At 45.9% G+C, this 14,938-nt stretch overlaps 1 protein-coding gene and 1 long non-coding RNA gene across 3 annotated transcripts in view; one reads left to right on the top strand and one right to left on the bottom strand.

Moving 5' to 3' along the window:
• Window positions 1–1,116: 1,116 nt before the first annotated feature.
• LOC139179451 (uncharacterized) lies at window positions 1,117–11,563 on the bottom strand. Its single transcript, XR_011563824.1, has 2 exons — window positions 10,953–11,563; window positions 1,117–1,524 (listed from the first exon to the last, which is right to left on the bottom strand). It is a non-coding gene; the product is annotated as an uncharacterized lncRNA (long non-coding RNA).
• LAMA1 (laminin subunit alpha 1) overlaps window positions 10,465–14,938 on the top strand; it is a 125,361-nt gene continuing 120,887 nt past the window's right edge. For both annotated transcript variants that reach the window (XM_070778924.1, XM_070778923.1), the window contains exon 1: window positions 10,465–10,598. In XM_070778924.1, the coding sequence (XP_070635025.1) occupies window positions 10,526–10,598 (73 nt within the window). In that variant the 5' untranslated portion in view covers window positions 10,465–10,525. The remainder of the gene's footprint in view (window positions 10,599–14,938) is intronic.

The following is a 14,938-nucleotide window of genomic DNA, read 5'->3' as shown; positions in this document are numbered from 1 at the left end:
CTTCCATTTCTCTTGATTCCATTCTTTCTGTTTACTGCCAGAAGATAGATTTTCCTAAGTAAGACTTCACTCTTGTTTCTCTGATTAAGAATCTATAATTCCTTCTCATCACTTCTGCTTCAAGATCAAATTCCTCACCTGGGTTTCTTCCTACACACTGTGGACTCAACGCAGCAACCAAACTGACTTCCCACTTCTCTCCAAGTGTTCTGAGCTAGCATCTCAGGCACAGATTGGGAGGCAAAGATTAAAGCGCTGATGCTCTATTTGAGAGGTGAAATCCATGGCAACAGAGAAGAGGAGAATGCAGAGAGAAGGGGGAGATGTGACATAGAAGAGTAAGGCATGAAATGCTGATTCTGCTCTGGATGAACCAGAGGAGCTCACAGGGGTCAGGTGGGGGGCTTGGAAGGCATCTGAATGCCAGGCTTATCCGAGCAGAGAAGAGGACTCCGGGGCCTCCTGCAGGGGCTGGTGGAGAGAAGCAGGAGGAATTCTCCGTCTTGCTCATTTGTCTTCTATTTCTCATCAGTCAAAACTCCTAAGAAAAAGGTCCGTGCCTCTTCCACCATGACCCTGGGCACAGGATGTAAGCTCAGTTCATGATTGGTTCCCCAGGTTTTGGAAGATGAGCTGGTGAAACAAAGATGGAGCGAGCAGCTGAAGGTCAGACGCCTCTTGTGCTGCAGTTGGTGTCAGCTGTTCTGTTCAGGTCGGTGGTCTTGACCTTGGGCCTGTGGCCAAGCATCTGGAGTTCTCTAGGTTCCCACGCATCCTCCAAGCCTTGTCCTCCAGGTTCCTATGGATTCTGTGACCCCCACTCTTCCCACCCCACAAATATCTGCCCAAGTACCTTGCCCTCTTTAAGGTGGCCAGAGTCAGCTTGCATTGCTTGTAACTGAGAGCTCTTTTAGCCCCAGTAGCTCACATTGCCTTTTGCCACCTGGGGATGTTTAGAAAACTTTGAGATGGTTTATATGACATGTCAGAATAATGCAAGAACTGCACCAGCATTATTACATAGTGTTGAATGCATCAACATCATTGTCATTTTCAACAAGTATTTGTTTAATTTCAGACACTATGGCAAGTGTTAAGAGAAAATAAAACAAGAGGGGCAAGAATTCGTTGTTTAATGTGAAAAATAAGTTAATAAAATTTACAGATCCGTTAAAATGGAGATTGCATTACAAAGTACGTTGGTGGCACAAAGGAGCAATCAGTCTGCAAGCACTGAAGCAATCACAGAAGGCTACCTGCGGGAGCGGATGTTTGAGTTGGGTCTTGAAGGATGGCTAGGAGTTCAACGAGAGGAAAAAGGCAGAGATGATGGGCATCCTAGCCAGAGGGAAATGCAGCTGAGCCCTGAAAAGATGGGATCAGTCAGTGGGATGTGAACAGTTTCCAGCAGGTCCTGAGATTGCTGGGCAATCCTGAAGGTCAACTTTAATGACTGTGGGCATGGGTTGAAGAGATCCTGGTCGGTGTAGTTCTCCAGTCTTGTTCAGCGGCCATGATGCAGTCCTAGAACAGAAATTGAAGCATAACACCTGTGAACACAGATGTAATGTCTCCTTTCAAGATTCTTTAACACCTGGTAGCTGTTATTACTATTGCTGTCATTATAGGTAGTAATTATGTCTGGTGGTCTATATTGATTTCCAGATTTTACAGAGAAGAAACACTGAGGCTCAGAGAAGGTAAGTAATCTGTCCCAGAGTCAAATAGCTCATGTTGTCCAGAAACACAATTGTAATTAGTATACGGCATTGAATTAACTACTACAATGACCAGAATTAACTACTTCCTGAATTCTATAAAGGATCTTTTAATGAAAGGATAATATCTGTTTCACCACAAATCCTATTTCTTAGTATCGGCGTCTTCCTAAATGTGAAGATCGTCTCTGCTGCCAGATCACTGCAAGGTGTCTTAAGTCATTTGACTATCCACTGGCTTCCTGATGAAAGGTATGTAGGGGTTGTGACAAAATGAGCAAAGATGAGGATCTGGGGGTAAACAAGGAGAAAAGAAAGGCTTTGGGAATGGAAAGTGCAGAATATTCAAGAATATCTGCCTCCACATGGGGTGAACAGGAGGAGAACTTAATAAAAACAGAAGGAAGCAACATAACGGTGATGGTTTATAAGCATCTTCTCCCAAACTAGGGCAGATGAAAATGACACATGACAAGTATCTTCATAAACAATGTTTCCTGATGAAAATTATTACATACAGGATGGATAAACAAAATCTTACTGTACAGGACAGGGAACAATACTCAACATCCTGTGATAAGACATAAGGGAAAAGAATATGAAAAAGAATATATCTACATGTATAACCGAGTCACTGTGCTATATAGCAGAAATTAACACAACATTGTAAACCAACTATACTGCAATAAAATACATTTTACAAGAAACGGACATCTATTTCCTAATTTTCAGATAATTTGTGTCCAGCTTTACCAAGTCACGTGTGCTGCTAACCTTGATTTCCAAATCTAACTTTCCTGTTGGAGGTTTTGTTGTTACAAATATCCAGCAGGCAAAGACATCCCGCGGAGTCTGGGGGACAAATGTTGTTTACATGTCCTTGTGAACAGCTGTCTCCCAGACACCCCCCACACCAATTTGGCTTCCTCTTCCTCTGTGAGGGAAAAAAGATACTTGCAAAGTTCTCTAATGACCAATGCTCTGCCAAATTTTTTGAAAAACAGATTCTCTTTGGGTTTTGCTGTACTGGTCACTATTTTCCATTAATGTCTTTCTACTACTTGGCTTTCAGGAAGATATTTTCTTCTAGCTTGCCTTTCCCCTTGGAGTCATCTCTGTGTCTTCCATGTAAATAAGAAGATAAATAATGGTTTATCTCTTCACATGTGTCCAACGGCCTTTTATAAACCTGTGCTGACAAACTGGCCCATCTTCATGACAACAGCTGCACACCATTGCTTCCTAATCTTCTGATGATGGTGGTGAACACAGTAATTGAAGAAAATAATTATTGGATACTTATTTGATACTGGGCACTCTGCTAAGAACCTTGCTTCTCATCTTTTGATGTAGGTCTTCCACATGTCCCCATTTTACAGATGAGGAGACAAAGGTCAAGAAACTTAACTAATGTCCCAAAGCTCACTCAGTCAAGTAAATGTGGGAACTGGAATTTGTTCCTGTATTTTTATTTTTAACCATGATTTTTTGTGTATGAGATTGCTGTGAAAAGTCTATTTAAATGTATTTTTTAAGTTATGCTTTGAAAACTCAGATTTGCAAATTTAAAACACTGTGTTTTAAGAAACTGTTAAAGCACTGACCTTCTCCCGAAGTTTGCCCAAACTCGTGTCCATTGATCCAGTGATGCTATCGAACCATCTCATCCTCTGTTGTCCCCGTCTCCTTTTGCCTTCAATCTTTCCCAGCATCAGGGTCTTTTCTAGTGAGTCAGCCCTTCACATCAGGTGGCCAAAGATTTGGAGCCTCTAGAAAGTATTCCAGCCTCTCAAAGCCTCTCGAATTCCTGGACTCATGGTCCCATTCCCCTGTCTTTCAAAGTCATCTTTGGCAGAGTGGGTTTCTGTCACACTGAATTTCTCTGACTCTCTTGTCCCCCCTATTTCACTCCCAAGGACTTCTGGGACTACTCTGGGCTCAGCCAGAAAAATTGATAAAAATCGCCTCATCTCAAGATCCTTATTTATACAGAGAAATGCATGGATCCTAAATCTGCATAACAGAATGAATTTTGGTAGAGGTTTGTAGCCATAAAACCAACATGCCAATCAGGATACAGAACATTTCTATGACCACAGACTCCTTTTTTGTCTTTTTCCAGTCAATCTTTACTCTCTCCATAGGCAACCATTGTTTTCCTTTGATTAGTTTTGTCTGTTGATAAATGTCACAGAAATTGACTCTTTTGTGTCTGGCTTCTTTCACTTAGTATCAGTTCAGTTCAGTCGCTCAGTCGTGTCCGACTCTTTGTGACCCCATGAACCGCAGCAGGGCCAGGCCTCCCTGTCCATCACCAACTCCCGGAGTCCACCTAAACCCATGTCCATTGAGTCGGTGATGCCATCCAACCATCTCATCCTCTGTTGTCCCCTTCTCCTCCTCCCTTCAATCTTTCCCAGCATCAGGGTCTTTTTAAATGAATCAGCTCTTTGTATCAGGTGGCCAAAGTATTGGAGTTTCAGCTTTAGCATCAGTCCTACCAATGAACACCCAGGACTAATCTCCTTTAGAATGGACTGGTTGGATCTCCTTGCAGTCCAAGGGACTCTCAAGAGTCTTCTCCAACACCACAGTTCAAAAGCATCAATTCTTCAGCATTCAGCCTTCTTTATAGTCCAACTCTCACATCCATACATGACTACTGGAAAAACCATAGCCTTGACTAGATAGACCTTTGTTGACAAAGTAATATCTCTGCTTTTTAATATGCTGTCTAGGTTGGTAATAACTTTCCTCCCAAGGAGTAAGCATCTTTTAATTTCATGGCTGCAATCACCATCTGCAGTGATTTTGGAGCCCAGAAAAATAAAGTCTGACACTGTTTCCACTGTTTCCCCAGCTATTTGCCATGAAGTGATGGGACTGGATGCCATGATCTTATGTTTTCTGAATGTTGAGCTTTAAGCCAACTTTTTCACTCTCCTCTTTCACTTTCATCAAGAGGCTTTTGAGTTCCTCTTCACTTTCTGCCATAAGGCTGGTGTCATCTGCATATTTGAGGTTATTGATATTTCTCCTGGCAATCTTGATTCCAGCCTGTGCTTCTTCCAGCCTAGCATTTCTCATGATGTACTCTGCATATAAGTTAAATAAGCAGGGTGACAATATATAGCCTTGACGTACTCCTTTTCCTATTTGGAACCAGTCTGTTGTTCCATGTCCAGTTCTAACTGTTGCTTCCTGACCTGCATACATGTTTCTCAAGAGGCAGATCAGGTGGTCTGGTATTCCCATCTCTATCAGAATTTTCCACAGTTTATTGTGATCCACACAGTCAAAGGCTTTGGCATAGTCAATAAAGCAGAAATAGATGTTTTTCTGGAACTCTCTTGCTTTTTCGATGATCCAGCGGATGTTGGCAGTTTGGTCTCTGGTTCCTCTGCCTTTTCTAAAACCAGCTTGAACATTTTTCAAATTCTTTCATGCTGCGTGAGTCAGTGGTTCATTCTGTCTTATTGCCAAGTTATTCCATTGCAAACATTCCATCCAACATTTTATTTTAATTTTTTAAAAGTCTTTATTGAATTGTTAAAATGTTGCTTCTGTTCTATGTTTTGGTATTTTGGCCAAGAGACCTGTGGGATATTAACTTCCTGACCAGGGATCGAACTTGTACCCCCGCGTTGGCAGGTGAAGCCTTAATCACTGGTCTGCCAGGGAAGTCCCAAAATATTTGATATTTTAGAATCCATTCTTCTGGTGATGGACACGTGGCTTGGTTCCAGTTTGGGGCTATGAATGAATAAATAAAGTTATTGTAAAAATCCTCACTTAATCACATCTGAGACTTTTCATGCACAACGTACTCCCAGGACCCAGCCATCAGGACAGGCACATCTCTATTGTTGTTCAGTGGCTCACTTGTATCTGACACTGGGACCCTAAGGACTGCAGCACACCAGGCTTCCCTGTCATTCACCATCTCCTAGAGCTTGCTCAGACTCATGTCCATTGAGTTGGTGACGCCATCCAACCATCTCATCCTCTGTTGCCCCCTTCTTTTCCTGCCCTCAATCTTTTCCATCATCAGGGTCTTTTCCAATGAGTTGGCTCTTTGCATCAGGTGGCAAAGTATTGGAGCTTCAGCTTCAGCATCAGTCCTTCCAATGAATGTTCAGGGTTGATTTCCTTTAGGATTGACTGATTTGATCTCTTTGCAGTCCAAGGGACTCTCAAGAGACTTCTCCAACATCTCTGGGGTGACACTATTCTGCCTCCATCCCTAATCTGCCTACTCTGTCTACTGGACCATCCACCTCTCACTCTTACTGAAGGCTTAGTCTCTAAATCACCTTATTTCTGCCATGGGACTTTAAGCAGCTTAGTTTATACTCAGCCTCTTTAGCTTTGTCCTGGCCCAGACTCTGAAACCCTAACCCAATTTTAGTGACCAACCTCTTACCTCTTTCCTAGAATCACATCCCCCACTTTATACTCCAGCTTGATGCCTGGATCCTGGTATGATGTTTCTGTGTCCTAGTCTCTGCCTGGGATCTCAATCCCTTTAGAACTAAAGGACAGCCTTGCTTACCCCAACCTCCCAGAGAAACGGTCCTAGCCCATGTTCTGGGCATCACTGGCTGGGTTCCTGCCACGTGGCTGTCTGTCCTTGCAGGAAAACATCTGCCAGGCTACGCTTCCTTTTCTTGTCTGTGATCATACTTCTCTGAGACTGGCTCCTGCAGCATGCCCAGCCATGACTAGACCCAGGTCATCTTCTCCCTAGGAACCATCCAGTCTAGTCCAGGGTGTCTCCAATGTTGTTGCATGTTGGGCTCACCTGGAGAGCCTTAGTCCAGACTCCTCCCCGTACCAACTGAATCTGAATCTTGGGGGATAGAAACAAACATTAGTATCTTTTCAAACTTCTCCATCGATTCCAATGTGCAGGCAAGATCAAGGACAAGCAAGCCAGGAACTTCTGTTCAAGGTGCACTCTGCCTACCAGCAAGCAGCATGAGCGTCACCTAGGAGTTTGTTAGAGGTACAGAAATTCAGCCTCCAACTGCAGCCCTACTACACTGGAATCAGCATTTTAACATGATCCCCCAAGCAGTTTTGAAAGCTCTGATGTGGCCCATCCCTCTCTGCCTGAACTCTTGTTTCTGAAAATGTTCATAATCAAGCTGGGTTTTTTCTTCTTTTAATTGAAAAATATAGTTGTAGTATAGAAAAATTGAAATAATAATTCATCTTTATTGAGCATTTACCATAAGCTAGGTAGAGTGCTGGTAACTGACAGACATTGGCTCATTGAATCCTTATGAATAAGTTTCTCAGCAAAACCTTCCCAAACTGCCAGATCAAGGCTTGGTCTCGAATTCCTTATCTCAGTGACCCTTTAATAAACTTATTAAATTTATGATTTTAGCTTACATTTTTCCCTGCCTTAACTGCCAGACAATGTTCCACAGAGATGAGAACTTGTCTTGTTTAAAGGTGAAGCCATAGAACCTGGTACCTAACAGGGACTAAAAAAATATTTGTTGAATGCATGAAGTTGGAACTATTATTATTCCTACATTACGGATGAGGAAACTTGCCCAAGATATCATTTCTAGAAAGTGAGGGGGAAGAATGGGAGCCGTCTCTGAGGCTGGCCCAAGTTCTTTATCATGCAAATATCCACCCCCCACCCACCCCTTGCACTCTTATCAGCTGAACACAACTATTTTCTTCTGCATCCTGCCTTCTAGTATCTTGTTTATACATGCGCTTATTTTATATAATTACAACCAGGACTCCCATATTAACTGGAATTTTGCTTTTATTACTTTCAGTGTATTTTGGTAACTTTTAAGTCTCATACTTTAAAAATGGGTACCTAACAGCTTTTCATGTGATTTACTATAAATTATTAACCAGTTAACTCTTGCTTAGCGTTTAGGCATTTTCGTTGCTCATTTATTTACAGGTGACATTGGAGGCAGCATCTTTGTGTGCCTTGCTGAGCTGAATTTCTGCTTTCTCACAAACCATGAACATTCTTACATCATTTTCACCTTGAACAGGCCACCCTTGACCTTCCATGGTGCTGTAGCTAATTTAGATATTTCCAAGTCTGCTGAGCTCTTGATGAAAGTGGCTAAAGAGGCTAAAGAGCCTTTTGATGAAAGTGAAAGAGGAGAGTGAAAAAGTTGGCTTAAAACTCAACATTCAGAAAACTAAGATCATGGCATCTGGTCCCAATCACTTCATGGCAAATAGATGGGCAAACAGTGGAAACAGTGACAGACTTTGCTTTTTTGGGCTCCAAGAGCAGTGCAGATGGTGACTATAGCCATGAAATTAAAAGATGCTTGCTCCTTGGAGGAAAAGCTACAACCAACTTAGACAGCATATTAAAAAGCAGAGACATTGCTTTGACAACAAAGGTCTGTCTAGTCAAGGCTATAGTTTTTCCAGTAGTCATGTATGGATGTGAGAGTTGAACTATAAAGAAAGCTGAGCACCTAAGAATTGATGCTTTTGAACTGTGGTGTTGGAGAAGACTCTTGAGAGTCCCTTGGACAGCAAGGAGATCAAACCAGTCCATCCTAAAGGAAATCAGTCCTGAATATTCATTGGAAGGACTGATGCTAAAGCTGAAACTCCAATACTTTGGCCAGTCAACGAGAAGAACTGACTAACTAGAAAAGACGCTGATGCTGGCAAAGATTGAAGGCAGGAAGAGAAGGGGACGATGGAGGATGAGATGGTTGGATAGCATCACCGACTCAACGGACATGGGTTTGGGTGGACTCTGGGAGTTGGTGATGGACAGGGAAGCCTGGTGTGCTGCAGTCCATGGTGTCACAAAGAGTCGGACTCGACTGAGCAACTGAACCGAACTGAAACTTGCTGAAGAATGGGAAACTGGTAGTGAAGGGGAATTGTGACATTTTTTCTATTCAGACTTACCCAAGCTTGTTCATTACAGTGGCTTCTGAAATTCTTCTTTCACTGAAATCTTTTTGCTTAATTTTGAGCAGGGACAAATTGAGCCAACTTGGTGACTTTGGATACTTCCTATTCACTCCTCAAATGTGCTGACCCTTTGTTTCTCTAAATCAGGAGCCCAAGTTCCCTGTCTGCAGTTCAAAGATAGGGTCTGAAGTCCAGACGGAACTTCTAGGTACCCAGGATATGGGGGTACAGATGTGATTCTGCTGTTGTCTTTCAGTTCATCCTCCAGGGTCTCAGTGCAGCAGTCAGAGAACTCTGGACCAGAAATCAGCTCTGAGGGCTGGCTCTACACCAGACGTTTGCTGACTTTGAGACCTTAACCTCCTGAAACTAACTGCTGCCTTTCAGAATTGGGAAGATCACACCAGCTAATCAGCATGGATGCTCTTAAGACTCAAAAAGATGTATCTGCCCATGTATAATGTGCATGCAAAGGTATTTTGGTGCAGAAATACTTATAATTCTATCTTTTAATATTAAATGCTTAATACTTGATCACTTGCTAAACACTGAACTTAATCACTGATTCGTTACTTAAATACTTAATAGTTTACTACTTCAATGCTTTAATAGTTAAGAATCTCTGTGTTTTAAATTTAGTCTTGAGTTGACTACCTTCTCATCCAACTATATTGCATCCTTTATAAAGGGCCAAATTCTACTCTCTTGTTCTGTATTTCTATGTTTAAAAGTAATAATAATTGCTAATATTATAATGATATTTTATTTATTAAACGTTGAAGGAAATGTCTTGAGAAAAACTAGAATTGGTAAGGTTGTCACATTGATTGACACAACTGAAATATAACTATCTCCCTATCAGGCAAAAAAAGAACAAAGACATTTATGAGAGCGTGGGCCTTAATAAGTCACTTACTTTATCTCGCCTGTTTATATTGTGAGAAAGTAAGATCTACAAAGTATTATGAATACTTTCAATAGAAAAAAAAATCAGAGGAAATTAAAAATTCTTTAACAGGGACCAGATGTATTTTTTAAAAAAGAACAAAGCAGTTGAGATATCCTATTAAGACTGAACTCCCTTCTCCCCGCTCCCCCATAAGATCTTCTCAAATGCGAATGATAATTAAATCCAAGCGACCTTTCTTGTTTTAGACAAAGTGGGAAGCGAATTACTACTCCTTTTTAGAAAAGGCTTCACAAAACCCTCTGCCAACAGCAGAGGGGGTAAGCTGGTAGCTACGAGCCCCAGTCCCTTCCTGGGAGGCCCAGGCCACCCCTTGGGGGCCAGAGATGCGGGTCGGTGAGCCAGGGGTCCCATCCTGGGGGCGAGCCCGACCCCCCGCCCCGCGTGCGGCGGTCTCCGTGGCGGCTGCTCTGGGGTCCCGGCTTCGGGGTCGGCCGTACGGCCCCCGCGGGGCGGTGAGGGTCAGCAGGGTGAATACTTTCTCGGAATCTACCGCCCAGGCCGGCAGATCTGCCCCCACCCCCGCTCCTCCTCCAGTCACTTTCTCCGTCTGCCCCCCCCAACTCGGAGCTCGCGGCGGCGGGGCGACCCTCACCCCGGAGTTGGGGATGGCTCAGGCTGTTCCCCCTCGTGCGAGAGAGGGGACCTATGTGAGGGGGCGGGTAGGCCTTTAGGGAGAGAGTCTATGTGGGGAGGGGTCTCGGGGGGAGGGGTCCCGGATCTGGGGAGGTCTCCGCTGGGAGGGGTCTCCGGGGAGGGGGGAGGGTCTCCCGCGCGGGCTGAGGGCGGTGGGCGGGGCCGGGAGCCGCGGAGGTAGGCGGGGGTGTGTCCGAGGGGCCGGCGGGCAGCGCAGTCTCGCCCTCGGCTGAGTCCCCGCGCGCGGTCGCGGCTTTCACCCGAGCGCGGCGGCGAGATGCGTGACGGCGGCGCGGGGCTGGCGCTCCTGGCCTCGCTGCTCTGGGTCTCCGCCCAGGGCCAGCAGAGAGGTGAGCCCGGGTCGCGTCTGGGTCCCCAGGCGGCGGGGGGCTGCGGGACAAAGCCCCACGCCTGGCCGCGCCAAGGTCGGTGCGCGCATACCGCCTTCACCCCCGGCCGGGGATCCGACACATGGGTCTCCCGCGCGGCCCCTGGAAAGGTCGCCGGGCAGGCGGGAGAGGGGTGGGGGCGCACTCCAGACGGAATCGGCCCCCTCCTCGGCGCCTCGGGCTCTGAGTCCCCGGGTCTGCCTTGGCGACCCGGGGGCCCCAGTAGAGAGCCGCGCGGGCCTGGCTGTCGGTCCGGGCCGCGGCGGGCAGGCGGGCGGGGAATGAATGGGAAAGGCGTCCGCGGAGCACGCTTACCGTCAGGCGGCAGAAAGCCGGTGGTCCGAGACCCGGCAAAATCGCGGGGGGGCGGGGGGGGGAGGGTCCCCGGGCCACTCACGGAGGGTGGGCGCGCGGGAAGCGCACGGGGAGGTGCAGGCTTGGGGACCCGCCGCGGGCGCCTACCAGCCACGCTGGGTGCAGGCCCCGAGGTGGCCGAACCGGCTGTTCCGCGCCCAGAGTAGACCGCGGTCACTTAGAGGTGAGGGAGCGCGGGCTCGGATGCCTGGCAACCTCGCGGGGCAGGGTTGGCCAAGAACAGAGATCCGCGGCCAACTTTCAAAGCGTCTGTCACTGCCCGGGAGGACGAGAAGCCCTCCTCCCCTTTCTGCGGACACTCGTGCCCCGCTTTCCCCAGAGACTAATCCTTCAGGGCGCCGCTTGTTGGCTAGGAGGTCACGAATATTTCTTGAAAACGTCTATGCATGCAACCCGTGACCCCCGGCACACTCCCAAAGATACACGTGTTATTCAAAACTCAGGAAGGAACAGGTCAAAAGTAGGGAGGCGGAGCGCACAGCACCCGCGTGGGAAAGATGCGTGTTTGGCCTCGTGCCCAGCTGTGCTCCCTGCAGCCAGGGGACTGTCCCTTTCCCGGGCGCATTCGCGGGGGACGCGCTGGACCGGAGCGGGCGACCGGGCTTTGAATGGCTGCGCGTCCTCTCCGCGCGCGGCCGGGCAGGGATGCAGGGAATTTGCATAGTTAGCCTGCAAAGAAAGGGGCCGGCCTTGCGGGAGAGCGGGCTGCGACTCTGCAAGCTGAACGCCTTTCTCTCGCATTGCTGACAGTGAAAAGCCTGGTTTCCCACAGGCTGGAGGGAGAGCAGCTGGACTCAGCTTTATTGTTCTAAGAATTGAAAGTCCTGGTCTAGGGAGATGCCCGGAATGTTTTCCGCGCCTCTCCGGGCGCAGCACTTGGCCTTGGCGGCTGTGAATGGTGTTTGGAGAAAGTGGGACCCCGTGGGGCTTTCCTGCTTTAAGATGCTACGGAAAACCACCCACAGCGGGAGGGCCTTTGAATCTGTCACACTGCCTTCCAGATTTGCAACCCCCACCCCATCAACCATCACCCTCTTTACAGGCGCCTTTGAGGGAGTTTGACTTTTTAAAATACAATTTGGGGGTCCCATATATATAGCATGAATGACCAGTGAAATAGTATCATTAGCTCATAATACAATAATAAAATAATTCTGACTAGCATCATCAGTGAGATAGTTATCTGGTACTTATATATATATTTAGAACAATCATCCAATAGCTTTTAGGTTATTAGGAATTCTTTTTTTTTTAAGATTTTTTTTTCATGTGGACGATTTTTAAAGTCTTTTTTGAATTTGTTACAACATTGCTTATGTTTTATGTTTTGGTTTTTTGGCCAAGAGGCATGTGGGATCTTAATTCCCCAACCAGGGTTGGAACCCGAAGCCCGTGCATTGGAAGGCCAAGTCTTAACCACTAGACCACCAGGGAAGTCCCTTATTAAGAATCCTTTATTATTTCATAGCTTCTCTGGAGGCTCAGTGGTAAAGAATCCCCTGGCAATGCAGGAGACAGAGAGTTCTATCCCTGGGTTGGGAAAATCCCCTGGAGGAGGGAATGGAAAACCACTCCAGTATTCTTGCCTGGGAAATTCCATGGACAGAGGTGCTGGCAGGCTACCCTCCATGGGGGTCCAAAGAGTTGGACGCGACTGAGTGCTCAGGCACACACTGAACTACTGTACATCTCATGATATGTGACCCAATAACCTGTGTAAAGTGAGCTATTCCTAGAAGTGCAAAATACTAGGTGGTACCTTTCTAACAATAATGTTAAGTCCACAGCTGGCAATTACATGGAATTACAGTTGCTTCACAGGTTAGTTCATCAAATCTTGTTTTGAACTGTTTTTCTTTTCTAAGTAAAAGTAGACAATTCCAAGGATAAAGGAAAAACTCTCTTCTATGACTAGAGGAAATTTACTTCATTCTCATAAAGGATGTAGTATTCAAATTGAGCATATATGTGCCTGCCCAGCAAAGTGTGCACCCGAATGGCTTTTAAAGGTGCATTTTTCTTCCCCAAGAACTAAGAATTCCCCAAGTATTCCCCAAGTAAGGGCCAAGGAAAAAAAACTGTAACTATATTCCCCAAGTAAGGGCCAAGAAAAAAAAACTAATTTTAGCAGTTGGAAACATGATTTGTGTAATGAAAACATCAATGCCCACCTCCTACGTATCCCAGACTTTGGCCCATTCCTTTTTTCTCTTCCACTTTTCCAGACGTTAAATATAGAGCAGACATCTGTAGTTAATATAGCATGATGGAGAATTCAAATGCAACAAGGATAGGAAATAAACACAGGCTGTTCCTTGGTGCTTTGCGCCACTCTTAGAATCACCAGTATTGTGACATGTTTACATGACCACCTATTTCAAGGTAATCATCTTTGAGACACAATTCTACAATTTTAGAATACCTCTTTCATAAAGTTATGTAAGTACTCATTATCATCTACAGTAAGTTTTATGGGGGGAATAACAAGATATGCCTTTAAGCTTTACACGTTTTACTCTTTGGCTTTATAAGCTGTGGGAACTTGGGCAGGTTACTTAACCTCCCTGTGCTTCGGTTTCGCCATCTGTAAATGGGCGTGGTCATGGTGCCTCCTTGGAAAGCCTGTTCATGATGGAATGAAAAGTGCTTAAAACAATGCCTGACCCTGGGGGTAGCCCTCAATAAACACCATCTAAGCATCATTATTACTATTTTGGACATGACTACATGCAAATATAGACTATCACTTCTCCGCTATAGTCTCAAATTTAGAGTCTGGTTTTGGAGTCAACTTGAATTCAAACACCAGCCCTGTTGCTTTGATGAGCTGTGAGGTTGATTAAGTTTCTCGGCGTCTCTGGATGTCAGTCTTCCCGATTTGTGAGATGGAGAGCACTGATGTGATGCAGTAACACAGGAGAATGTTGGCCCAGCGTTGGGTATGTCAGTAGCACGGGCATGTGGTCCATGGTGACGGTCTACCTGTGGCGCCTGCACTGCATCCTCCCCAGCCTGGATCCACCTTCACTTGGGTGTTAAGACCTATTGACTTGACTTCTTGAAAACCTGTGTAATCCATCTCCGTTATTTTGTCTCCACTGCTGACAAGGCTCAGGAACTGTTTGTCTTTCCCATGAAATGTTGTGATGGTTCCCCCACTGGCTCTCCCTCCTCCCCTGCTCTCCCTCCTCAGCACCATCACCATCATGATTTTTCTAGAAACACCACCCTATGGGGCTAGGACTAACGCCTCCCAAACTCCTCATAATGCACACACAAAAAATGACATTGGAGCATCCAATGGGACCAGAGGAGGAGTCTGGGATCCACTGGCTCAGAGCTCAGGGGCGTTACCTGGGACCTCCGTGCCCCTGGTCATAGTGACATGGGATGTTCAGTGCTGGACAGGCCTCCCATTTGGGGCCTAAGCCCTGCAGAAACCTTCCTGATCCCGTCATTGCTGAAGTATTTATGACATGCCCTTCCCTGGACTGCCGGTGCTCTGGCCACTCATTGCTATTGTTGTCCTTATCTTGGTGGCTAAGCCAGTGGCTGGCTGATCGGTCTCACCCCCTGACCTGAACTTCCTGAGGGTGGGGTCTGTTTTATTCCCATCTTCGTGTCTGTCCATTGCAAATATGCTCAGTTGCTCAGTCATGTCTGACTCTTTGTGACTCCGTAAAGCCCGCCAGGCTCCTCTGTCCATGGAAGTTTCTAGGCAAGAATACTGGAGCGGGTTGCCATTTACATTGCTTTGCCAATGTTCCTGGTGGTTAATAGCCACCTGTCTTGTTGAGTCACATTGACATTAATATCTTTATTTATGAATCAAGTAATGTCCAAAAATAGTTTTGAATAGGTAATCCATGGTCGTGGTACAACATTAGAAAAAACAAAAACAAAACCCAAAAGGTGTATAGAAAAAG

The sequence above is a fragment of the Bos indicus genome, chromosome 24 (assembly GCF_029378745.1).
Source record: "Bos indicus isolate NIAB-ARS_2022 breed Sahiwal x Tharparkar chromosome 24, NIAB-ARS_B.indTharparkar_mat_pri_1.0, whole genome shotgun sequence".
NCBI classification, from domain to species: Eukaryota; Metazoa; Chordata; class Mammalia; order Artiodactyla; family Bovidae; genus Bos; species Bos indicus.
The sequence above is the reverse complement of the archived record's forward strand: the minus strand, read 5'-3'. Positions and strand labels throughout refer to the sequence as shown.